At 44.2% G+C, this 27,534-nt stretch overlaps 1 protein-coding gene across 1 annotated transcript in view; it reads left to right on the top strand.

Annotated features, from left to right (window-relative positions):
* Window positions 1-3,270: 3,270 nt before the first annotated feature.
* The window catches only part of LOC310931082 (DENN domain-containing protein 2A), a gene marked incomplete at its 5' end in the record, with an annotated part of 33,589 nt that continues 9,325 nt past the window's right edge, over window positions 3,271-27,534 (top strand). The window contains 5 exon segments of the mRNA XM_083894168.1: window positions 3,271-3,303; window positions 3,307-3,353; window positions 16,386-16,472; window positions 23,944-24,969; window positions 26,563-26,690. Coding sequence (XP_083750294.1) covers window positions 3,271-3,303; window positions 3,307-3,353; window positions 16,386-16,472; window positions 23,944-24,969; window positions 26,563-26,690 — 1,321 coding nt within the window.

Here is a 27,534-nt window from a genome sequence, read left to right as displayed (position 1 = left end):
GTGTGGGAGCCTCTCCCGTGAGCTAGCATGAATCATTACCAGTACAACATAGCTCAACTCAAAGGTCTTCCTTTGTGTCATCAATGACACCTGAGTAAAGCAGCATTACCTCTATACCTGAATGTTTAATGTTTATTGGCTGTCTCTGGACTATGATAAATAATTCCCATACTATATATTATTGTTTTCATGTGGGCTCCATGTAATATTTGAACATGTTTAGCTTCATAACTAACATGTTTAGCTACATAGCATAAACGACAAATTCATGAATTAAAGGTGCATTATGTAATAAATCTAAAGCAGCTGGCCGTAAAATCCTCCTAATATGTCACAGAGACTCAGGAATTATGTTCATATAACAAACTGAACTCACCAACAACAACAGTACAGCCAAAATATTTGCATTAAAAAAAAATATTTTGTGGACCGCAAAAAATTATATTTTGAAATCATGTTTTGGCATGTGGCGCCACCCACCGCCGTCTACCAATGATTGCAGTCAGTAGAGTCTCAGCTGCAGAGCAACCACGGGTTGCCAGTTACGTCTGAGCTAAAATGGTGGAGAAAACGAAACCTAAAAGACCTCGGTATTTTGAATTTGAGTGGCCACATTCTTAGATATGGTACCTTTTTAAAACGAGCACATTTCCATTGAGTACAAATGCTGATATGAATTCTGACTGGCTGTTACTGGAATATTACACATAAAAGTTCACATTTGTTTTATTCCTCACAAGTATTTCTTAAAATATATTTGCACGGCCCACAATCACTGATGTATTGTGAAGTGTTTACTCACCTTGGCTGATTTTTTTTGACAACAGATTAATTCCTTAATAGAAATCTAGAAATTTGTTAACCAAGATTGTTTATTGGGGAAATGTAAAAGTACTTCCCCCTGGCCCAAATTCATTAGAAATTGCTTAGCAGTCTCGTGTGAGAGCCTTCGTGACATGTCCTGATAAGACTGCAGATTGTTACCCTTTACCCCTCCATTTCCCCAAGTGTCAGGAAACTACAGTGGCCTTTGCATACCAGAGAGGAGGTTGTTTGTTCACATAAGACATGCCCTGTCTGGTCTGTCCGAAACATGGTGACGTAAGATGCAGCCTCCAAAAAGCAAGGGCCTTGCCTACAGTGCATATAAAAGTCTTTTTCTTTTATTTAAAACTATTTACTTCTGTATATTCAGTTCAACTGTATATTCAATTTCAGATAAATTGAGCCAATAAATCCTCCTAAATGTCACACACTGGGCCTTTAATTGATTGATTTATGTATTGCAGTATGGCTGACATTATCTGTGCTGTGGAGGAAAGGAGGAGGCGGGCTACAAAAACACACACCCTTTGTTTTTTTTTAATTGTCATTTCCTCTGCTCAAACCCGAGGTCTTGCAAACGGCCTACATTGTGCACCGTCAGTCACTGAGAACGTGTCCAGGCCATGTTCCCAGTCACGGTGTGTATCCCCTGGACAGTGGGCTAAGAACACCCCCAGGATCCCAGCTGTAGGCCTGATAGAGGACTCAGCAACACATTAAAGGGGGATAAACGCCAAACAGATGTTACTAGCCCCACCTCCTGCCCTGTTCCCCTCACAGCTATTGATGGACAAGCCAGGCTTTTTTAGCTCTATCTTGCATTTCAAAGGCGGGGTCAGAGGTCAGGAGCATAGTTGCTCTGCTTAGGTGATGCTGGGAGACATTTATAGGAACGCAATTTAGGTCATGATATTTTTATAAGAATTGCATTTCTTCTGAAAGATTCAATTGCAGTAGTCCACAATGCAACCTTGATCTTGTATCGTAAACAATAATGTTTCTATTTTGGATCTTTTTCTACACCTACATAGACTCACAATTACTTCTATTCTATACACCTGAATTCTATATGGCCTTAATTAAAACCAAGAGAGAAACTTTCTGACATAAATATTCTCATACTGTACAATCAATATTGTCTCAATTATTGTTTGTTTTTTTGATTGTTATTTTATGAAATATAATCAGGTGGTACCAATAGTCTATCCCCAGTATGGCCATGACTATTGCGTGTAGCTAATTAATATGTCAATGAGTTGTTCTATAAAGTATTATGTTTAGTTTTAGTTCTTTGCCCAAAAAAATCAGTCAAAACAACCACTGATTGTTTGTTTAATGTCTCATCCTAATCTCTTTATCTCTTTGCCCCAATTTTACTGAAGCTGCCTTTTTCATCAAATCTCAATCAGAAGATGGGGATGAACAGGTTAGTTATTATTCACACAGGCCATCAGTATGCATGTTCCTGCTCTTGCAATTTCTTTTTCCGCTTTGCCAACTCCTCTGAACTTGAGCTGGACTGCTCCCGTCCTGCATTTTTCCTATTGAGAACAAATCAACTATAATCAACCCAAACACTGCCAAACCATCCTCTTTTTGTGATCACTCATTCAGCACAAAACCACTTCTTCTTCTTCTGCCAGCAACATAATTGTTGTTATTTCTGTTGCTGGCACATGCAAAGTGGTAAACAAAATCCTGAAAAAATGAAAAAAAGATAAACAAACTTAATTTGAGATAGGATGAGCAGCCTTTTGGCTTCTGTAATGGGTTCCCAAAGGGGGCTGTTATTTATGTATTCAGTCATGCTCAGCATTGCCCCTTCCTGCTTCATTCCTCTTTCCCTTTTTTTGAGAGCAGGACACTTGGTTTCCGTAGCAACTAGGGCTCCAATCACCCAGCCAGCTGCAGATTAGTTCAGCGGTGGGGGTTTAGGTGGGTGGGAGGGGAAGTGGAAGGAGGGTGGGGGGTGATGATGGAAAATGGAGAGGAAGGAGAAAGAGAGAGAGAGGGAAGGATGAAGGTGGGAGGAAGGGAAAATGGGAGGGGGGTAGCATGAGGGAAGGAGGGGTGGGAAATGTTTGAGGAGAGAGAGAGAGAGGAGGAGCTGCTGCCACTGAGAGATGGGTGTCTGTGTGAGTGAGTGAGTGTGTGAGAGAGCTGAGAGAGGAGAAAGAGCTGTAAACAGTTTACCCTGGAGTAGGTTGGACAAGAGGAGGGATTTCCAGACTTTGTGCCTTTTTCAAACTCTTTTGTGGTCTCGGAGCTAAACCTCTGTGTCTTTCTCTGTGTGCACTGGCAGGGACTGTGCTGAGAGACACACAAGTCAGGAGGCTGGAGTAAGGCTGTACAATACCAAAGAAGAGAGAGAGGAAGGAAGGAAGGAAAGAAGGGAAAAAAGAGAACAAGGCAAACTTCTCCAAAGGAAAGGAACCATGCAAGTGGATGCTGTCCTCTGTGGAGTCAGGTTACACAAAATGAGAAACCACCCCAGGAGCACTTTATCAGGGCTCACCCAACTCAGAAAGGTAAGAGTTTCCTCTATGCACTTATTTGCACAATTATTTCCTGCTGTCAAAATGTACACTCATCAGTTTACAAAATGTACATCTATGCTTGCTGAAATCACTGTGCATATATAATGTCAGGATGTGGTTTTGCCTGTGTTTATTAGAGCTGTTTTATATTCTGGTGCTGTGGCTCCAGATAACTTATGTCTGGGTGTTGCTCAAGCAAATGCACATGTTCTTTACTTCTGCCCACAAGAGACTCATCTGTACCTCAATGGAGTAACTAACACCATGTGAGCCAAATTGCACACACATGCACACTCGAGAAGCTTTTCGTCTGCCTATTAAAGGAAAAATGAAGTTTAGATGTATGGTTTGGTGCAAGTGCTTATTACAGTCATCACACTCGAAAACCAGCCTGTTGAGGGAGAGAGGGAGAGAGAGGGAGAAGAGAGTAGAGGATAAGTGAGATGAGCATTCTTTGCTGTGAACAAAGGCACCTCTTCACATTGAGCCCCACTGCTTGTATTGTTATGAGGAGGCAGGGTGGAAAACTCCCTAAGGAGAGTATACAAGTTTGACACCAGGTTGATCCAAAATGTCAGCCTGTGGATGATTAGGAATTTAGTTTGTACATTCTTTACTAGGCTCTATTCACACTGTACAGTTTTGGTTTGAATTAGTCATGTGACTTAAAACTGATATCTATCAATGAACTAATGTTGTGATTTTACTTCTGGTCTTGAAATAGTTTTTTTTTTAATTCATTTTCAGTAGTAGGGGATAATTAGTATAAGCAGTGGCAGCTCTTGATTTAACAGACACCAAATGAATAACAATGAATGAAGTAATGAATGAAAGGAATGAAAAAGTAGTCAAATCAATGTTTATAAATATTGTTTCTTGCAAGACCAACTTCATCTTCACCGAACTGGTATTTTTTTTTTATCAGACTGCCACCACCTGACTGAAGGTGGAATTGTATGAAACAGGAACACTTTTAAATTTCTTTCTTCCTTATAAGAAGTTTGTCTTTTTACATTGAAAATCTGTTTGCCCACTACAGTCAGAAGAAACATGCTCATTAATGTTGCATGCATATATACCATGTGTATGTAAACACACACATTATCACTTCACAGTGCCGTTAGTCATCGAATGCTCGCCCAGGTATCTTTAACTTCAATATAGACAGCACTTAACATTTATTTCTGTTTTATTTCGACTTCAGTGATGAGCTGATGTTATCTTCAGGCATACACTCCAACCACAACACAGATGTTTATTCCACACTCTTTGGTGACAACAGTCACCTACACATACAACTTGATAGTTTTTTTTAGATTGAAAGACTCATTTCACCATTTGTCTGTGACTGAGCAGAGAAATCCTTATAGTATTTGCCTCCGTGGCTGTTCCCTCACGATCTGGATTGGATTTATGATCAAACATATACAGATGTATTTGAGAAATTACCATTTATAATGAGCTGAGATCTTACTGAGTTTTACTTATCTTATAGTTTGCTATCATACCCTTTACAACAAAGTCTTAACGGATGTGCTACATGACAGGCAGTCTGGTATGTTTTGAATTTTGCAAACTGCTCCAGTTGAACCAAATATTTAAAATTAAGAGCTGTGAATGAACATAATTATACACCCTATACTGAGTTACTGTTTTCATATTGGCATAAATTAACAGCTTCAACAGATCAATAGAAGTTTTATAAAGACAATAATCCACATTATTCCTCCTCTCTGTGGCTCCTATTTGTTTCCACTCGATGCTCTATTTAACTAACTCAGTAACTTTAAGTTTATTGAATTGAGACTGGCTGACTCTCTGGCCAGCACTGTTTACAGAGTTAGAGATAAAGATAAAGAGGGACTGACTGTCTGCTAGTCAGCAAGGTTGTAATAAGCAGGCTACAATTGTGTGTGTGTGTGTGTGAGGTCTGTCAGATTGGGTCAGTTGTTTACATTCTGAGTCAGGGGCAGAGGCTAACTGTCTGCATGACTGCTGTTCAAGACATTGCACACTGTGGTGGAAAACTGGACATTTGTGACCTTATTTTCATCATCACTTAGGAGTTTCATGCTCTCAGTGTCACTGGCTCAATCTTCCTCTCAGACGCAGTTCTGTAATTGCACATTTCTCGTTGCACCACTTGTGTTTTTATTTTTTTTATTTTGTCCATTCTGCTAAAATATTGATCTCCTAATCATGGCATTCTCATTCAGTGCTCATCCAGCTCCTCGGTCTCTTGGCTTATGATTCTGTAATACACAGTACACGTAAACATCCTACATATATCAACATATGTAAAACATGAGCTCCTGAATCTAGCGACTCATTAGTAGGCTTGCTTTTCAAGGGAAGAAAGAAAACCAAGTCTGTCTCTTTCTCACAAATGAATCTGGTTATTTGTTGTGTTTTCTTGGAAGCGTTCAGAAGTGAAGAAATAATAATTTGGATGACTGGGATGAGTCACAGGAATGCAAATCCATTCAGGAAAACATCTTGTTTTTGGTTCCTGTTGACGTAATGTAAACTATTTGACACCTGTTATATATTTGAGCCGATTTAACGCACTCTTTATCACAAATCAAGGCATGTTTGTGTGTATGTGTTTATGTACATACTTAGCGGTGGGTCAGTGTATGTGTAGAATAAAGTTGTTACTGCCATGCGAAAACATGGTAACCTTGGTGTTTTTTTCATAGTAGACAATCGTTCTGTGCACTCTTGTTATTGAATGTCTGTGTGTTTGCACATGTGTGTGGGTCACAGAGGCCAGCAGTGACATCTGTGCTCTCTATTCTTTTCTGCTCAGGAAAGTGACAGCAGGACTTTAGGTGGTTACAGGCTGTCTGCCCCTCCTCTTACAGGAACTGCCTTTTGACTGGCACTCAGCTGGATGGCCTGCAACTTAAAGGCCCCATTGAGCCATTCTGTTGCCGTTCCCGAGCTGCTGTTGTTACCATAGGAACGCTTGCAGGAAAAAAATGTGTCCTGTTGTGAAAAAGATATGGTGGGGGGGATTATTGTCTGTGATGATGGTGGATAGCCATGAGTTTAGGACAGTCCAACCACCTTCTGACACACACACACACACACACACACACGCATGGATAATACATACCATCTTAGACACGCATAACCCTGGTATTGCACACCATTATACATACATGCATGCAAGGATAATGCATACCATCACACTGGATACTGCAGACATATTATAGATTTGGCAGCCAGCCATGATTTCTTTATTAGTTGCACCTTTAGCCCTAATATGCACATACTTGCACACATACACATGCTTTTTCTCAAACAGGACACACCAGTCTCCCTCTCTCTGTTGTGTGGTTTGCATAAGCTACATGACAGAATATGAATATTTAGAAGGGTTCCACAAATATAAATTCAGCTTGTGTGATGACATGGTGTCAGATGTGAGCTTCGGGGATAATCTGACTGACTGAAGAGCGTCCAGTAAGTTAAGTTTTGCCAGCTCGATGTGGCTCTGCAGCTGCTCATAGTGTGTGGCGGTGGCATCCATCTAAATACACACACACATGCGCTTTGGATATGTGCAGCTTGCCTGTGTCATATTTGATATGAAAATAGTGTAAGGCACATTACTATTCTCTTCTCTTTAGAATGAGAAGAATGTTGTTTATCTGTCAAAGAAGGGATTCGCTCCATAAAAAAATAATCAAAACAATGTCTGGAAGTTCATCCAAGTGTAACAACTTAATGGGCAGATAGTAAGCCACACTGTCTACTTAAATGAACTTTGATTACACAAAATCATGTCTAAACACCATCTTCTTAGGTTAAATGGGTGGGAAAGCAATGATTTGATTTAACTGTGTCTCCAGTGTAATGATTCTATGTAATATGTTATTTTGATTTTTAATTTCAATATTATCATTTTCTTTATTTTGTGTTTTGATAATACTATGATAATACTAAGCCCTCAGTGTGCTTATCACAAAAGACAAAAGCAACAGACATAATTGGTTTGAATGCTAAAATACAAATTATATGAGATGGTGTGCACATCTACTTGCATGTTTTTCCTTGCAGTTGTTGCAAGTTTCTTTGTTTTTGCTATTTTAGTGGTATTAGCCCTGAGATTCTTCAAGATTTTTACATCAGTTTGACTTGCTTCAGTTGCTACAGAGCCTTCTGAATTTCACTTTGTGTTTTCGTTCACTGTTGGTCTTGGTCCAGGTTCACAGTTGTTGGTCATGGGGCGTGTGCAGGTCAAAGAAGTCAGCTTTGACCTAGAGTGTGGAGTTTGCTCTCCGGAAGAGAACTTTCCCAAGCTCTCGCCTTGTGAGCTCCTGCAGGGATTGGCGAGTGAATGATTAAAATGTGCTGCTATGCAGGCTTGCAGAGAAGCAGGGGAGCAGGGACGGGATGGGGGAGCTCTGGTGGGAATTCTTAAGTGGAACCTTTAAATTGTGCGGGAGGGAAAAGTGAAAAAGGAGGAGGATTTTAACATTGGAGTGAAACTCGGAGACTGTGGCTTGGAAGAGAAATTTGAGCTGGGGCCCACAGAATAATGGCCGTGGTCGCCAGGTTATTGTTGAAAATATCCACTCACAGGTTCACTCACTGCGGCTGTTTTTAGAGGGGAGGTTTTGCCATTATGCTCAGAAATCCCACGTTGTGTGTCAGCAGAATGTAATATCAGATAAGTGCTCACTGTTGGAAACACATTTATCACTGAAAATAATGGTGCATTCAATGACACTTCCTCACTTGTCTGTGAGATCCAGGCCCTTTGGGTATTGCTACCAGCCAAGAGGGTTGTTGCCGAGTTGCACATGACAGCTAAGATTGCGGACAACAGAAGATGTGTGTGTATGCATGTCACTTTTTTTAGTAGCTAGCTGTTACCTCATCCATTTAGTTTCATCACTACAAGTCAAACAAGGCTCATTACCATTTATACCCTCTTTTGTTTGGCATGCTTTCTTATCAAATCTGTTATCGGTAATTTAAGCTTGTTGAAACCACAGTGTTTCAGCAGCAGGTGCATATAGACCTAGGTCTCATATTTGAGTTTGGATGCAAGGAAAGGCAACACAGAAGTTTGTGATGGGTAGCTGTGGATCAGGGTCATCTTCTCACCAGAAGGTCAAACAGTTTGTCCTGTCAAACTGCTGAACGATTAGATTTTTCTTTTGAGTGGGAGAGTTCATTTGCGAAACTTTTCTTTGGTGCTTCTGTGTTTGTTCGGTAATACTGCAAACTGTTTGCAGCTGCCTCACTTTTCTAGCGCAACGATCATCAGATCTAAATACCACAGTAATGAGAAACACAGAGGGTTGTGTGGAGGTGCAGCACTGTGTGAACTAATTTGACAATGACTTGATTATATTGGTAAGAAGCCTAGTGTCATGCAGATGTATAAGTCCGTATCTTTTCAACATTGTCTCTCTGAAAATATTATTGATGTTGCACTTGACAGTACAAATTAAAAGTAGTACCCCACATAAGAAAACCTGATCAACCACCATGTCAATCTCCATTTCACATGTGTCAATTCCACTTCTAAAAATGTGCCATCAGAAGCTTTAAGGTGACCCATAAAGCACATTGCGGCCGTCAGTTGCACCGATTTTCTTGAGGTTGGCTGATGATGGAGTGGTGTTTCAGCTGCTAATTTACTAGTGTTGGACCTGGCAGCGACACTGTTGAATAGGTTACATGTATATCAGCCAAAGCGAGAGCTGTTAAAAAGCGAGTTCGTGGGATGACTTGGCACGGACCTTTGCTCTGGTGAGCCAGTGGGGTAATTGGGAGCAGACTGTAGATGAGTCAGGAGCTCTGCTCTGATGGGAGCTTTACTGTTGGTGGGGAGGACATGACATGTCTCTGGGAGGGGATAAGGGGACAGATGCTCCACCTCTGCAAGGAGATGAAACATGACACCCTTTCCCAGATGTGCCCCCCCCCCCAACACACAACACACACATACTCTACACATGCTTTTCCCCCCTCGCATTAGAATAGCCTTGTCCTATTTTGCTTGTAGAGGGGCTTCTCTTCACTCCAAAATGAATGTTGGAGGCGACCAAAATGTAATTCAAATTGTCCCAACCCAACTTTTTTCTGGGTTTAAAATTGTTATTAACAATTTCCTTTTCACCCCAATAGACCTATCACTCTGAAGACTTAAGTAGTTAGGAAGCTGCACCATTTGCAGTCATTGGAACGTGGAATTAGAAGCCACAAACTCCAAAGGGAAAAGACCTCCCCCCATTAAAAGCCTGTGGTTAAACTGTTGCAGGGTGGTCATTTGTAAACTCTTGACAGGTGGAGCAAAGTATGAAGGATTTTTTGTAAGATTTTGCTTAGCGTGTCCTTAGTTTTCCTTCCCTTTCCTGCCATTTTGACATTGTTGTAGTCGGCGCTGTCACATTCATCAACATTGAACTCGGGATCTTATTGTATCGGGTGAATTCCTGTGTAAGAAAACTTCATTTTAGACACTGGAGGACAAGTTACCCCCACTTCCTGCCAGTCATATCATACTCTCTGTTCATTTTGTTCACAAAAACACAAACAAGAAGCTGATGATGATCGTCATGCATAAGACGCCTCCTTAATTATGTGACCCATGGTCTACTGTGTACTATAATTACACCCACAGTGGCTTTCTCTGTGGCTAAATTGTAATTAAGGTTTGTTTTTGAGGTAATATTCTGGCCCAGTCCTCTAGCTCCCAATGGGATAGTCTGTAAACACCCAGGTCGGCAGGAGTCTTAGTTGTAAATGACAACCTCAATAACAAGAAATGCTACATGTGTGTGGCCTTAGAAATATAACAATGGATACTTGTATTATATTTTGGGTGGACTGATACACCTCCAACAAAAACATGCATTGAGAAATGATATGTTTGTGGTATCACCCTTCTGTATTCCTGCCTGCCTCTTGGACTATCCCAATTTCAATGCCGTCTCATGTCCATCCCCTCCCTCCTCACAATAGACAGAGCAGGGGAAGAAGTGGAGGGGCAAGATCACAGAGGGACTGTCAGTGGATTTGGACAGGACAGTGTGTGCAGTACTGTAGATCAACAGGTGGTCTCAGACCTGTAGGCTGTCACAGAGGGACAGATGATTATAAAATTAGAAGCAACAAACTGATTGCAATGCAAATAGATTTGCTCAAATCAATGAGTGTATAGATTGAACACTGTCTTGCTGCTAGTCACACTCCCTGGGCAGATACACACACTGATACAGACACACACACACAGTCATAGAGCTGGCCTCTTTGGATCAAGTCCAAGGCCTTGCTATGAAATCAGCTTGGGAAACCAGCGGGGGCCCTGAACAGGACACAGAAATAGAGAGAGAGAAAAAGAGAGGAGACTGCTGAGCCCAGATAAAATTCCATTGTTTATTTACCCTCCCCTCTCTTTCCCTCCTCCTATCCATACATCCCTTCCTTTACCATCAACCTTTCCTTTTATACTTTACTGGGAATCAAGCAAAGCTTACCAGGTCAAGGCTACATGTCCCTCACTGTAAAATCCCCCCAAATTGCTCAAACCCTTCATGACAGATCTGGCAACATATTTTCTGCTTTACCTCAGCAGAGGGAAAAATACGGTATGCAGTTCCCTCTGCAACGAGGTTTAGGATTAAAACCCAGTACCCCTTCATACTTGTGTCTTATCCGTCTCTCCCTCCTCCACCATAATTGTCTCCCCACATCTCAAATACTAAATGGAAATAAAAGACTGAAAATGAGAAATACGTTTAAGCCAAGTTTTGTCATTCCAGAGAGAGATGTCTAAATGTGCTGTGGTGCATTAAATTATTTACAGGCAAAGCTTTGGCACATGCTAACCACATCTAGTAGGGGATAGGGTCCTGAACTCAGCCTGGGTGCAGAAAGAAAATGAATAACTTGAGATTATGTGTTTCCCCTTCTGAGCTATCATTTTCTCTTCTTGTCCTAGTTTTACGTAAAACCTCACTCAGAAATATGATGAAGTGGTTTAGGGTCTGGCACATTTGGTTGCATTCTGTATTTGACTCCATGTTCTGATAACTGTGAAATGTAGTGTGGGCTGTCAGCAGCTTTGCCCTTTTTAGGTATTTGGAAATGACAGAGCGTAAAGGAGAGCAGTTTTGGGAAGAACAAGCGAGGAGTGGTGATGTCATGATGTTTGCTGGACGGAGGGATGGAGGGACAGAGGGATGGAGGGGAGGCTTAAATCTTTATGAGAAGCAGCTGTTGGGGAGAGGCAGGCCTCCGGAGCACTATAGCCGCCGCCAGTCAGAGTCTCGCTGACAACAACCCAGAGGCCTGATAAAAGTTGACAACACCACCTGCATATACAGCTAATTCATATCTAAAAGCGCTCATCACCCAACATTTACTCTGAAAGCCAATATGCTGTGGAGCTTAACTAAAAGTATATAGTATAAGTATATAAAGGCAATGATAATATTGACTGACTTGATATTATCTAATATATTTATCAAATACTATACTATACTATATTCAATATTTTACTATATATATATATATATATAAGAAATGGCATTCTTAGACATACATTGACTTGTAACTGACACTGAAGAAACTAAGTACTACAAGTGTTTGTCATCACCAATGGCATACATGCTGAGACTCAGACCTATGTTTGTCAATGAGTTGTGAGTAGTGCGAGGAAATGATTAATCTGTGAAAAGTCATCTCTGTATGCGCGTGCTGCGGACACATTACACACAAACGTGCCAAGCCTTTTGCCAATGATTCACTTTCAACTCAAAGACTTACTCGAGGTCAGATTTACACTGCAAAGTGCCAGATGTGTGGAGTCACTGCAGTCAATGTGTTCTGTTGAGGAAAGTCCAACTTCATACCTGATGTCTGAGCATTTTGGATCTGTGAAGCAATCGGAAAAGATGAAGTGTCCATAGGTATGCGATGTAACATTTTCACTTCAAGTTTTCCATACATACTTACATACTGTGTACCTTGTCTGCAAATAGTGTCTGTGTTTGGTCCATTGTAAAATTAGTCTTGTGTGTCACATATGCATACCTGATCTCACATTTCATTTCAATATATTGTCCTACCTGGGGCATGCACAGCTGACAGTCCACGTAGTCATATATTTTTGGGCTGCCCTCCAATCTATGCATTGGGCTCGCCAATGTAGACAGACATAGCAGACCTCAGTGGATTCCCAGATGCAGAAATGTTGAACTGACCTTTAATCAGACTGACTGTATAGTTGATTTGGGGTGTAAGTCTGCCATGTTGACTGCATGTCTCAATTGATGTTCTCCTGCCCCTTCTGCTCTCCTTAATAACAACACCAGAGCAAGCAATCTACTTGCTGATGATGCAGATAAGGTGCCCTTGCCCAGTAAAATGTGTCTTAAACTGTTGTTTTGGTGAACAAGTAGTCGTTTAAATAACTGGACTTGCTCCCTCACATCCACCAGCACAAGTTCACCCCCACCTCATTTTGCTGGGATACTGTCATTGCATCCCGTGCTTACCATCACCCAAGAGGGTTGTCACTGTTTAAGGAAGCACAAACTATCTGGAGCAGAATGATAATGGACTCTGCCAGACTGACGCAGCATTGTGTCTTCTTTGTTGCTATAGTTGCTCCTCAGCTTAAACTAGCTTTTACTGGCTGGTGTAAAACATACAGTGCATCAGAGGAACTACATGAGTTAAAACTCCATTCTACAAAATACAAAGAAATCCTACTTTCCATTTGCACTACTGCCTGAAGCAGTGTTTATGTTTTATTTCCATTTGCCACACAATTGATCTTTTCTGGAGATATTTATTGTCTGAAAATGTGATTACTGTTACAAGTATTACATGGTCCCACTTGTGCTGCAATTATATAAACTTCTAGTCTTCTGGTTAAATGATATACATACCCCTAGATTCCATCTAAAAGTATTTATATTGTTATTAAGTTTAAATTTTTTGTAGTTTGCAAACTGATACTACTTATTCCAGCAACACAACACCGCAGTATTCTGAATGGTGTGTTTAAGTGCCTGTTTACTAGAATGTGTCCACTGAAATTCTCAGTGTCCATCCACTGATCGGAATCTTCTGCAGGGTTTGTTATGCAACTGATAGTTATCTGTGATGCCCTGCCTCTGACCCAGACTGCTGCCTTTCTATCTAGTAATGACTTTAAAGCATTACTAGATCTTGTGCTGCTCACTGAGCACCAATCCCTTTTTTTTATCTGATGCCAAGACTGGGGCTTATGTTTTTATGAAATTTAACTGTGTAATGATTTTAATCTGAAGGTCATTAGATGAATTAGATAGGACCAATACTATGATGAACAGATTGTTTTCTAAGTCTAGGAGGTGAAGACAAGATATTGTGATCTCCATTCACACTCTCTGCTAACTGTTAATCACAATCAGTACACTTCACCCAGAATCCATCCAATATGTCTGCTGATTAATAATATCATTACCTCTGCTCAGGCTCAGACTGAAGGGGCCATGACAGGTAGTGGTCTTTGGGGCTGCTGTTTCCCTGTGATGTTTTTATTGGCCTAAACAGATGGCTTCCCTCAACCCTCTCTATTGTTATGGTGACCACCTTGCAACAGGGGTTAGGGTTAACAATAGTTACCAAGCGCTGTAGGAGACAAAAGCCTTTGCTGCTCCTGAAAAGAGTTTCCTCGGTGCCGGAACACCGTAGTGCTGGCAACGCAGTCAGATTTACTGCTTTTGCAAGGTGTTAAGACAAAACTTCACATTGTCAGGTTCAGCCGAGTGCTGTTCTGCATCTATGAGTCAAGTTTGAGCCCAGTAAGTTTGGATATTATGTGAAAATACCAAATTACCTTTTAAGGTATTACTAGGATCTCTACTGAGCCAAGTTCTGTGTTTTGGGTCAGCCTAAAAGCCTGCACTGTTTTCATTGTGCAACCGTATACTTATATTATTCCTTACAATATCCACTTTCCTCCTTAGTTTTGACAACCCATGCCTTCCAAGCCCTCCCTCTTTCCTCTTCCATTATTTGCTCCCTCTGTTCATATCTCATATCTCCCATTTTCCCTCTCCCCCTGTGATATGCAACACCCTTCCCAGCCCAGAAAAAAATTCAACCGTAAAACTAGGAGGGCTCTATGCATTCTTTACAGACCCCCCCTCACCCGCCCCTTGTTGCAGGGTTTCTGTTCTTCATTTGTGTTTTGTTTTTTAGTAAGGAGAAAAGAATCGAGAGGGGAGAGGAAGGGGAAAAAAATCGGTTGATGTTTCCCCTCAAACATGTGACCTCTGCTTGGCTCACAGCTGAAAATAATTAGAGCCTACAAGCCAGTGGATGGCTGACGCAAACGTTCCTGCTCCTTTCTCCTCTCTCTGGGGGGTTAGGCCTTAGACTAATGGAGGGGGGTAAAGACAAAGGAATGAACATCTGTATGTTGAGCTGTGAGTAATGCTAGAGGATAAAAGATGACGCATTGCTCTTCAAGTCTACTTTACCATAGTATTTTTTTCATCTTTTATTCTGGAAGAGAGAAAACATACAAGCCCCAAAGTCATTCCAAAACACTGGACCCAAAGGGCCAATTATGTTGTTAGCTCAGGAAGAAGGTTTTTACATAATCTTACAAAATTGTGGCCTTTTCTATGACTTGCATCTTTGACAGTTGGGACAGCAATTTGTGGAATTCAGCTGAACTGGGCGCTCACATTCCCTACATAGTCGGGGGGCCAAGGAGGAAAGTGTTAGCATTAGCTAATGCTAGTTTATAGTCAGAGAAATAGAGAGGTGGGGGTTTGGGACATGCAGCTCTCAGGAAATGTTTAACAGCCTACGAATAACCCAACGTTCCCCAGCACATCTGGTGGAAGTCACTCAAACACAATCATATGTTGAGTATGGACTGTGTGCTTTGTTTGATATTCTGCATGTGAAAACACAAAGGCTGGGTAAATCCTGTAAGAGAATTTCTGTGAATTTGGTAAATAAATGCCAACAGAAGTTACCCATGACCTTTTGACCACATCTGTGCCAAGCTGAGTCCAAGCCCTTTATTCTATGCATTTATACACTATGAGCAGTGCACACATATGGATGTCTACTTTCATTACACTGTGAAATTTTGTGGAAATTGGTCAAGCATGTCCCTCACACTCGCCTTGGCACTGCTTGCTTGTAATAAAATGTGAAATGTACAGTGCTGGTGAACGCAGAACACATTCTCTGGAAGGAAATTAGTTTACAGTGAGGATCAAGAGTGCAAACGCAGAGTGTGTGTGTTCAGCACTTGAAATTTCTCCAGAAATGTGTTCTGGCAAGTTTAAAAAGACGACACACTATTGATATAAAAAAAGAAAGAAAGAAAAAAGTTTAACAGTGTTCCGTACTCTTTCAGCTACCACTGATTCTTTTCTCATGGCTTAATTGTATTTCAAAGTGGAGTTTGTAGTGTTCTCCATAAGTTTTCCATGAAATCACGTGGGTGCTGGAACATAATGTGTGTTTATCCCTGCTGGCTAGCCATTGTAAAAGCTTTGTTTTCAACCGAGTCCTCCAATTACCAGTCGAGTGGAGATATTTTCAGGGGATGCCATGCAATCCGTGAGGGCTTTTTCTCTTGCTGCTAGTTTTGTCAACCACAGATGTGTTAACCCCGATGAGCTATTAGGTAGTTTCCCTCGGGGAGTCCTGGCAAATGGGTCCTCTTCTTGACCCATTCCTATATGATTGTCTTGCAATACGTTATCACAACAATCGTTGTTTAGTGATATTACTAGTATCGTGGACCATGTATCTCACATCGTATGGTACCGTGAGGTACCCTATAATACCCCAGTCTCTGTTTACTTACTAACTTACAAGCAGCTTTATTCTTAACTGTCTATATTTATGATTTCTAACACTTGCAAAGTCTCTATGCATCTATTTCGCCCTATTCACCACACAGTGCCACACAATGCACTCACCCCGTTACACAAATATAGTCTGCTAACTCTTCTTCTTCTTCTTCTTCTTTGTGCGCAGGATGCCAGCTGCTAGCACCATGACTGGAGGGAGGGCCCTGCTGCTCTGTACAAACACTGACAACTGTATCTACCAATCAGTCAACGGGTAGGTGTAATGATTAGTGGCGTGGACCCGAAAGCAGACGGAGACGGAGGTGGCTATTTCAAAACAATATAAATTTATTTACGAAAAATGTATAACAAAAAACGACTTCCCAAAAGTGGGAAGCGATAGGGGATAGGTGGAGAGAAAGGAGGAAAATTGTCCTTGCAGCTACTGCGGGGGTGACTCGGCAGGTCGGCGGAAATCCAGAGTGGAGATAACTCACGAACGTGGCACAGGAGATCCCAGGAGAATAGGGAGACCGGAACAGCCAGGGAGTTGAAGACCAGCAGGAGACGTGACGACCTGGAGCGGAGACGAACGGGTAAGTATTCTTGTGAGGTAAGTACAGCGAGAGAGCTGGCAGCATGACTTTACCCATGTATGTTCGAAAACGATCTGACACCGGTGAGGAGAAATGGCTCCGCCTTTAAGCCCCGCTGATTACACATCTGGTGCAGGTGAGGAGGAGCCGCGCAGGTGCAAACGATCACCGGTGTCTGGGAACTGGGTCAGCCACGCCCCCTGCAGAGTCAGAGGAGAGGGGAAAGAGCAGCAGCCACAAAAACAACACTAATAATAAAATTGAGGAGAAGGTGCAGGTGGAATCGTAACAGTACCTCCCCCTCAAAGAGCGCCTCCTGGCGCTAGGCCAGGCTTATCCGGGTGGGTCCGATGGAAGTCCCTCAGCAAGTCTTTGTCCAGGATGAAATGGCGTGGGACCCAAGATCTCTCCTCCGGGCCGTACCCCTTCCAGTCGACGAGGTACTGGTGACCCCGGCCCCTGCGTCGGCTGTCCAGGATACGCCTGGCTGTGTAGGCCTCCCCCCCGTCGATAAACCTGGGTGGAGGAGGAGGGTTGGAGGGTGGGACCAGGTCCGACTCCTCCACTGGTTTTAGGAGTGAGACGTGGAAGGTCGGGTGGATTCGTAAAGCTCTAGGAAGCTTCAGGCGGGCGGCGGACCTGTTGACCATCCGCTCGATGATGAACGGCCCAATGAAACGGGGTGCCAACTTCCGGGACTCGACCTGCAGGGGAAGGTCTTTAGAGGACAGCCATACCTTTTGTCCTGGGCGATAGTCTGGAGCCGGGATGCGGTGGCGATTGGCCTGCCTCTGGCTCTGGATGGAAGATCGTTGAAGGGATGACCGGACCTGTCTCCACACCGCGTGGCACCGGCGAAGGTAGGTCTGGACAGAAGGGACGGCGACCTCCTCCTCCTGGAAGTCGAAGAGGGGTGGTTGGTAGCCCAGGGTCGCCATGAATGGGGAGATGCCGGTAGATGCGGAGACCAGGGAATTGTGCGCGTATTCCACCCATGGAAGCATGGAACTCCAGGAGGCGGGGTGACGGGCGGCGACACAACGGAGGGCACTCTCCATACTTTGGTTGGCCCGCTCTGTTTGGCCGTTAGACTGGGGGTGATACCCGGACGTGAGGCTGGTGGACGCCCCCAACGCCGAGCAGAACGCCTTCCAGACCTGGGAAGCGAACTGAGGCCCTCTGTCTGATACGATGTCCTGCGGGAACCCGTGGAGTCTGAAGACGTGTTCGACTAGGAGGTCCCCCGTCTCGATGGCAGTTGGGAGCTTGGTGAGCGGTATATAGTGAACGGACTTCGAAAACCGGTCCACCACCGTCAGGACCGTGGTGTTTAGGCGAGACGGTGGTAGACCGGTAACGAAGTCCACCGCAATGTGGGACCAGGGACGACGTGGGATGGAGAGCGGCTGCAGGAGACCAGCTGGAGGGCGGTTCGAGGTCTTCCCTCGGGCACAGACGGGACAGGCTCGGATGAACTCGGCAGTGTCCTGAGGCATGGAAGACCACCAAAATCGCTGGCGGAGGAACCGGAGAGTGCGATTGTGGCCGGGATGACATGTGAGCTTAGAGCCATGTGCCCATTGTAATACCTCAGATCGTGCCGCGCCCGGGACGAAGAGCCGGTTGGGAGGACCGTTTCCTGGGTCTGGTTCCTCTCGTTGGGCCAGACGGACCCTCTCCTCCACCGGCCAGGAAGCAGCTCCCACGATGCAGGCTGGGGGAATGATTGGCTCGGGAGACAGAGAAGGTGGATCAGGTGAGAATAGTCGAGATAAAGCGTCTGGTTTAACGTTCCTTGACCCAGGTCGGAAGGTGAGGGTAAACACAAATCTCCCCAGGAACAGGGCCCAACGTGCCTGTCTGGAGTTGAGACGTTTAGCGTCTCGTAAATATGATAGATTTTTATGGTCTGTCCAAACGATAAACGGAAAAGACGCACCTTCCAACCAATGTCGCCATTCTTGAAGCGCCAGCACGACCGCCAACAGCTCCCTGTTCCCCACGTCGTAGTTCGCCTCGGCAGGGGAAAGGCGTCGGCTGAAGAAAGCGCATGGGTGCAGTTTTTGGTCGGCAGGCGAGCGTTGCGAAAGAACGGCTCCAACTCCAGTGTCGGAGGCGTCGACCTCGACGACAAACTGTAGGGAAGAGTCAGGGTGGGAGAGGATTGGTGCAGACGTGAACAGTACCTTGAGTCTCTGGAAGGAATTCTCGGCGTCATCGGACCAGCAGAATGGTTGCAGCGGAGAGGTGAGTCGAGTGAGGGGTCCAGCCACCTTGCTGTAGTCCCGGATGAATCGCCGGTAGAAGTTCGCGAAACCTAGGAACCGCTGCAGCTGCTTCCGGTTGGAGGGGGTCGGCCAGTCCCTCACCGCGCTGATCTTGGCCGGGTCTGGAGACAGCTTACCCTGGTCGATAATAAAACCAAGGAAAGGAACTGATGATGCGTGGAAGACGCACTTCTCTGCCTTGGCATATAGTTTGTTCTCCAGCAGTCTTTGCAGCACCATGCGGACATGCTGGACGTGTTCCTGCTCGGACTCCGAGAAGATGAGGATGTCATCCAAATACACGAACAGGAATTTGTCCAGCATGTCACGCAGAATGTCGTTGACTAGGTGCTGAAAGACTGCTGGAGCGTTCGTTAATCCAAACGGCATGACCAGGTATTCAAAATGTCCCATTGGCGTGTTGAAGGCGGTCTTCCACTCGTCTCCCTCCCTGATACGAACCAGATGGTACGCGTTGCGAAGGTCGAGTTTGGAGAAAACCTTAGCCTTGCACAGAGGGCTGAAGGCAGCGTCCATAAGCGGCAGAGCATATTTGTTGTGGACCGTGATCTCATTGAGACCACGATAGTCGATACAAGGGCGCAGGGTACCATCCTTCTTCTGGACAAAGAAGAAACCGGCTCCGACAGGGGATGAAGAGGGACGAATGAGACCAGCGGCCAGAGACTGGTTGACGTATTCTTCCATGCATGAGCGTTCGGTCTGGGATAGATTATACAGCCGTCGGGAAGGTAATGTGGACCCCGGAAGCAGGTCAATGCCGCAGTCGTATGGTCGATGGGGAGGAAGGGAGAGAGCCAAGTCCTTGGAGAACACCTCCCCGAGGTCGTGGTACGCCGCCGGAATCGTGGAAAGATCTGGAGGCTTGGGAACCGGAACCGGAGTGGTCGAAGGAGCGGGCAGTGCTGAGCGGAGGCAGCGGGAGTGGCAGGGAACGCTCCAGCTGGAGAGTTGCCCAGACGACCAGTCGAACCGGGGATTGTGGAGCGCCAGCCAGGGCAGGCCCAGCACGATCGGGGAGGAAGACGACGGAATCAGGAATAATTGAAGCAGCTCGTGGTGGTTGCCGGACAGGACCAGGGCGATGGGTCTGGTGCGATGAGTGACTGTGGCCAAGATCTTGCCGTCGAGGTCGTGGATCTCCTTCGGTGTCTCGAGCGGGATCGTGGGGATCCCGGCCTGGAGGGCAGTGTCCAAGTCCAGGAAACAGTCGTCTGCGCCAGAATCGACCAGACAGGGGAGCGTGACCGACTTCTGGTCCCACCGGAGTTGACCTGGGAGGATCACACGTTTCTTTGTGGCACAGGAAGCGGCACCGCCTGCCAACACTCCGGCGTGTGTTGGAGAGCTTAGTCCTTTTGGGCGTACTGGACAGTTTGCCCGTTGATGGTCCAGTTCGCCGCAGTAGAGACAGGCCCCGCTTCTCACCCTCACCGTCCGCTCCGCGGAGGTGAGTCGAGTACGCCCCAGCTGCATCGGTTCAGGTGAACCAGGAAAGGTAGGAAAAGGAGGCAGAGAAATGGGAGCCGGATTGTGAGGACGTGAGTAGCTAGTGACGTGCCGGCTACTCGCCGTTCTTTCTCGATCTCTCTCCTGGATGCGATTATCAAGCATGATACATAAGGCAATGAGTGAATCTAAATCGTGGGCGTCGTTCCGTGTCGCTAGTTCATCGCGTATTTCTCTTTTCAGATTCCTAATGAACATAGCGCGCAGCGCCGCGTCGTTCCATGTACTCTCCGCAGCGTGAATGCGGAACTGAATTGAAAAATCGGCCACCGACGAATTACCCTGTTCGGTGTTGATTAATCTGGAGGAAATGTCGGACTCCTGAGGAGAGTGATCGAAAGTTTTGCACAACTGGATGGTGAACGACGAGTAGCTAACTGAAGCGGGGGCTGCGTGGGATAGCGTGGCCGTTGCCCACTGAGCGGCTCGCCCCGACAACAAGTTTACAACAAAAGCAATTTTGGCCTTGTCATCGGGGTAGGTGCGTGGTTGAAGGCTAAAGACAAGCGAGCATTGAAAAAGGAAGCTTGTGCATTTACCAATCTCCCCGGAGAATCGTTCGGGGATGGGGACAAAAGGTTCCCGCGGCGAACTAGTGGAAGTGGCTAAGTTAGCGCTACTAGCCGCAACTACCCGCTCCGCGCTAGCGGAAACGGAAGTGGCGGGGGCTACGGGAGGGTTAGCCGACCTAGCAGCATTAGCCATGAGTTCGCGGAGTGAAAGAGAGACCTTAGAAAGTATCTGACTATGGCGCCCGATGAGTACGCCCTGGGCGGAAATAGCCTGCTTACACGCGTCAAAGTCCGCCGGGTCCATGTTGGTCAGATCGTTATGTAATGATTAGTGGCGTGGACCCGAAAGCAGACGGAGACGGAGGTGGCTATTTCAAAACAATATAAATTTATTTACGAAAAATGTATAACAAAAAACGACTTCCCAAAAGTGGGAAGCGATAGGGGATAGGTGGAGAGAAAGGAGGAAAATTGTCCTTGCAGCTACTGCGGGGGTGACTCGGCAGGTCGGCGGAAATCCAGAGTGGAGATAACTCACGAACGTGGCACAGGAGATCCCAGGAGAATAGGGAGACCGGAACAGCCAGGGAGTTGAAGACCAGCAGGAGACGTGACGACCTGGAGCGGAGACGAACGGGTAAGTATTCTTGTGAGGTAAGTACAGCGAGAGAGCTGGCAGCATGACTTTACCCATGTATGTTCGAAAACGATCTGACACCGGTGAGGAGAAATGGCTCCGCCTTTAAGCCCCGCTGATTACACATCTGGTGCAGGTGAGGAGGAGCCGCGCAGGTGCAAACGATCACCGGTGTCTGGGAACTGGGTCAGCCACGCCCCCTGCAGAGTCAGAGGAGAGGGGAAAGAGCAGCAGCCACAAAAACAACACTAATAATAAAATTGAGGAGAAGGTGCAGGTGGAATCGTAACAGTAGGTGCTTCAAGAATGTATTTAGTAACTTACTATTTTTCCTCATCCGACAGTCGTCATCAACAAAGTACTTCTTTAACATTTAGCATTGGTTGGTATCAATCTGTCAAAACAGTCAATCTATATATTGATAAATGAAAAGTGCTACTGTTTTCTTCCTGCTTCTTCTACAAGCTACACTCTTTAGATAACGCATTAGTGCTCATCTCCTCTTTGGGTTCAACTGAGTTTTCCTCATTGGTTTTCTCCAGGTTGTCTGACGTTGTCCCACAAAGACAATGTAGTTTGGGGTTAGGTTAATCGGAGACTGTTAATTGGCCTTTCAGTTGTTTCTAGGGGTTATCATGCTACTGTAGCTAGAATTGCTCACCAATTAAATTAAATAGCAATTGTCAAAATATGTCACTAACTAAAATATAGTTTTGTCTTCCTGCCCAATTCAACCCCTCTGACCGCAATGACCCTCGTCTCATCCTCTACCATCTATGGTCACAGATCTAATGGAGATAACAGGATATAGGGTATGCACATTAAAAATCAAAGAGTGCAGAAATCAAAGAAAATATATTTTAATGTAGTGTGTGGATCCCCTATCTTTTTTTCTTGCACATGTGATGTATGAAAGCTTTTCAAAGTGTGTAGTTTTTAAATGTCTGCCTCTTATATCTCACAATCTCTGCTTAAGTTTACCCTCATCCACCTACTCCTTCACTTAGCTTTTCTTTTTTCTTCTATGTTTTCATGCATAATAAAAAAAATACTGCTTTTTTCCCAAGGGACACAGAAGAAAAAGCACAGTTAGAGGGAGAATGCCAAACTATAAAGACCTAGAGCAGTTTGGAAGACAATTATTCTGTTTCCTAATTGGTCATAGTTTAAACATCAAGTTTTTTTCTTTTCCTGAAGGTCTCAGAGGAAACGTAAGAGATTTCCTTAAGATTGCCTAGCTGTCGGTTTTCACGTCCAGCAGACATCAGTAGTCACCCAGCAAGGCCGTATTTCCTCTGTTTGTTGGAAATACAATCCTTTGATGAATAGGCTTTGGCCAAAGCCGAGTTTTGCGGGTCAGGAATAGAAAAGATGCACATCTACACTCTGGCCTCTCTCCCCTCTGCTGCATATACCTTTGTCTCCTCTCTTGAAATAGCTGTGCATAGCTTGTAAACTTTGACCCCTGAAACTAGAGTTCAGAAAGTCAAGACCTCGTAATGTTCCAGCAGTGACTCACAGCTAACACAGAGAGGGCAAACAGATGTCATAGCTCTGTTAACAAGAATTTTTGTTTACTACATAAACACAGGATTTAAATGTAAATGCACACATTTTGTGGCCAATTTTAAGAGCTGTGTGGTGAGCATGGTACTCTGCTGTGCACGGTAAAGACTTACATTTCTTAGTTTGAAGGTCAGGAAACCCTTTTACAGTGGCTTTATGAATAACAATATGGACACTACAAGGGCTTTCTGGGTTGTGATTATTTTTTTCGTTTGCAACCACCAGCCTTATTATTCTGCTGGGGTTTGGGATCTACTGTGGCATGGGAATGTCACTGTCTGCTTTGACTTCTTTGAGATTGAATCTGAGATGTTTGTGTGTTTGTTTTGTGGTAATGTGATGGTGACCTCTGTAGTGGGCATGACATAACAGTGTAATGACATTATTGCTATCATTGCGACTGTCCTAGATACTTGTCAAGTCATTTTTTGTTTACCCTACTGGCTGATTATCTTTAATGATGTCAACACACATTTGTGTTGCTTTTCTTGTCAGATTATTGTGTCTTGAATATATATTGAAGAACACGTTTTTGCCTGTTTCCTTTAAATGTAGACCGTTATTGTTGTTTGTGTGGTTTGTCTGCAACCTTTAAGGGAAACGCAATACATCATTAAACACTTTTTCTTTTCTCCAGGCTCCAGTGCTGTGGCTTGAAGGTTGGGGAGGCTCCATCATCTGTGGTGCCCCGTCCCCAAGAGGTGTGCGGGTCAACGTGGGACAAGGAAAGGCGAGTATCTTCAAAGTGTCCCCTCTCACCCCTGCTCAGCCTAAGCGACAGCCCGGGTCCTCCCGACACCATGCTGGCTCACAGGAGAGCCACCACCACAGAACCACGGACTGCCAACATGGAGAACGGACTCTGTGGCAAATTGAACCATAACAAGAGTTCGGCTGGAGGCAAGGCCGCCAGCATCCGTGATAAGATCTCACAATGGGAGGGCAAAAAGGAAGCAGTCCCACCAACCTCTGCAGGGGCGATTCCACTGACAACGACACAAAAGGAAGTTGAGACGGTAAGAAAGAAGGAATGTCACGTTTCAGAGGTCCAAAGGACAGACACCAAGCGGTTTGTCAGCTGGGACAGACAAGACTCAGGGAAGGAGAATGTTGGAAAACTGGGAGATTCAAGCCCTAAATCTCCAGAGGGTTCATCAAACAAAGACAGAGAAGTGATACTAGAGAGAGGATTTCGGTCTTCTAAGCCAACAGAACAACCTTTAGACAAGAAAACTGTTTTAACACATGTTAAAAAACTGGAGAAGGCAACAAAGGACGTTCCTGATAGACCTTCACTGGCATTTCCAGGGAATTACTTCTGCCCTCCTTCAAAGGAAGAGCTGGAGGAATCAGAAAAGAGGGTCGGCGAGCCCATTTTTGGGACTTTTGATGTTGTTCAACCTGGTGGGTCACGGAGGACAAGGGAGGGGGACCCAGAGAATGTATACAGTGAGCCAGGTGCTCCTTCAATAAATCCTCTACCCAAACCTCAGAGAACCTTCCAGCACCACACACCTCCCATTGCTTCAGGCCTTGGTTTGAGGAAAGGAAAGAGGAACTTACCCCCTTTGCCCTCTATTCCCCCTCCACCTTTACCGACATGCCCACCACCTGGAGTTAGCAGGAGGCCCTGGGCTGGCAAACACCGGGACAGCAATAACAGGTAAAAGACTGATGGAAATCGCCAACTGTATTTTCAACATCTGAATGTGGAAATAAATTGTATATACTAAATTGTAGTCTCTCCTGAAGACAAAGTCAACAAGAGATGGCCCTGTGTGTCCTCCACCAACAAGCGAACAACTTCTTGCACATCTGCTGTAAATCAAAACCACCAATGACATCATCCTGTTTCTTAAAGCATGACCTCATTGGTTGGATTTGACAAATGTGCATCATCAACCAACTCGTTGCCTCCTTCCAAAACATTACTAGAAAGAGACCTGCAGAGGACATGCGTTCATGTTGGAGTCTGAATTTCTGCATTAAATTGTCTGTGCTTTTAATAAAGTGTGACTCAGAATCTGAATCACCTATTGTGGCACGAGCAATTAATACATTGGAATTTCCAAGACCGTTCTGAAATTCAGATGGTTTCAATCAAGCAGACAGCACTCTGTAGGGAAACTAAAATATGTGGACTCTGCAGTATTGGACTACATCTATTGTTCACTTTTTCCAGTGGTCTGAATTCGTGTTTGGAGCTTGCCTTGGATCAGTTACATTCCCTACCATATGTGGAGACCTCACTCTGCAAAAGTGTGTTGTGTCAAGTCCTTTGTTTGGTCTGTCTGTCTGTCTGTCTGTCCATCTATGTGAGAAGCTGACTTATTAGGTACAGTTAGTTTCCATGTAAGATCTCTGCATAGTTCTTGTAAAGCGATTTAGGTGTTTTAGGTTTCGGAACACCTGAAATGCTGGGGGCATATCTGCTGGAGGAGCTCTGTCCTCACTGCAAGATGCATTCTGCCCCAATCACACATTTACAGTATATGTTTTAGTGGGGACCAAAGCAGGTGAACTTTGTTGTTTGTCAGTGTATGTAGAGAATATTTAATGTAAACACTCCTGCACCAAACCACCGGTTAACCAAATATGTAGAGAAATTAGTGATTTGTTCCTAACACTAAACACACTAAAGCGTGTGTGTGTGTGTACGTGTTACTCCTTTTAAAGTAAAGTGCACTGAGGGTTTTTATATCATTATATTCTGCTAACTATGGCTCTGATGTGTCATTGAGTCATATTTTGAGACATGCTTAGAAAATCCTGAATAGAATCTAAAGAAAAGATTTTTCATGTCATTACTCCATAATTCCTTTCTCCACAGTTGTATTTTTTCCACATGTTCTCAGTCACCATTTTCCAACATACATAATGTGTGAAGAGGAAAATCTCTACCTTTGCTTTACATGCACTTTAAGTTTTAGTTTTCCAAAGATTGTACAATTCACTGTGTGATGTACTACACTGGATGTAGAAAGCCCAGGAAAGAACAATTGATTAATTTCATTATATTTATAGGAATACAAACACCTAATCAGAAATGTCTCTTAGCAGTGATGAAACGCAGGTGTATAATGCAGATGTGGCAAACAGAAAATGTTAACATCCATTTCCCTGTTTGGCATATGACATCAAATGTTTTAAAAACAGCTACATGAACACACACACATACACTCTGGGGCAAAAACCCTTCCTTCCTCTCTGTTTTTGTATGACTGTCCTTTAATCTTTGTACTGCTCTGTCCACCAGGAAGTCCTATGAATTCGAGGATCTGCTTCAATCGTCTGCAGAAAGCTGCAGGGTGGACTGGTATGCTCAGTCCAGACTGGGTCTAACACGCACTTTATCAGAAGAGAATGTTTATGAGGACATAATAGGTAAATGTGCAGATTGCATGAATTATGTTATCTAGAAAATTAAGTTGTATTTGCAAAAACCAAAATGATTGGTCTGTACTATACTATGTTTGATTTCTCATACATTGTATGAATTTAATTTCTCGTGTGTGTGTGTGTCATCACAGGGGTGATGAGAAGGTTAAGCTGTCTTTAGTCTGCTCTGTTTTTTCTGCTCCATTTTTAATTTAGAACCATGATGCTTCACTTTTATTAAAAGTATATGTACCTATGTTCCTTCCTTATTATCTGGTGTGTTGTGCCAACCCCACCTAGACCCTGTTTAATTTCATAATGTACAATAGGGGCATTGTGTGAGTTCATAATGTAGCAGAGGTTGGCTTGCTGTGATTGTCAGTGCAGCGGGGGGCATGATGTGAAAGGCTTAGAGCCACAGAACATTACTGGCAATCACGTCAATGTGACTGCGCTTGTGTATGAATGTGGTTCACTGGTAAATTGACATTAAGTTTAATCATGTTTGAGTGATGACACTGTTTATTTTGAGTCCTTTTATTGTTTCCTCCTTCCATATTGTTCTTTAAAACACTAGGACAGTCTTTTCCAGACACTCAGCCGTGTCCCGTGGGTAAAGTTACTCTGGCTCACTGCACTGAAGCTAAGTAAAGCAGAGATATAGATAGTGTAGACAGTAATGAATGGGTGTGATATCCTCCTCGTCTTGTCATCAACAACTGCGTGCAAACCCTTTTCATCAACACACTTTAAACACACATTTCACAAGCTTTTATATTGTTTTCAGACTGAGAAGAAAAAGCAACTGTCACAATCGCGTTCGGATGCACGCCATGATGACTGATGTAAA

The sequence above is a fragment of the Microchirus variegatus genome, assembly GCF_963457635.1.
Source record: "Microchirus variegatus genome assembly, chromosome: 8".
Lineage (NCBI taxonomy): Eukaryota > Metazoa > Chordata > Actinopteri > Pleuronectiformes > Soleidae > Microchirus > Microchirus variegatus.
This window is presented reverse-complemented; position numbering and strand designations above follow the sequence as displayed.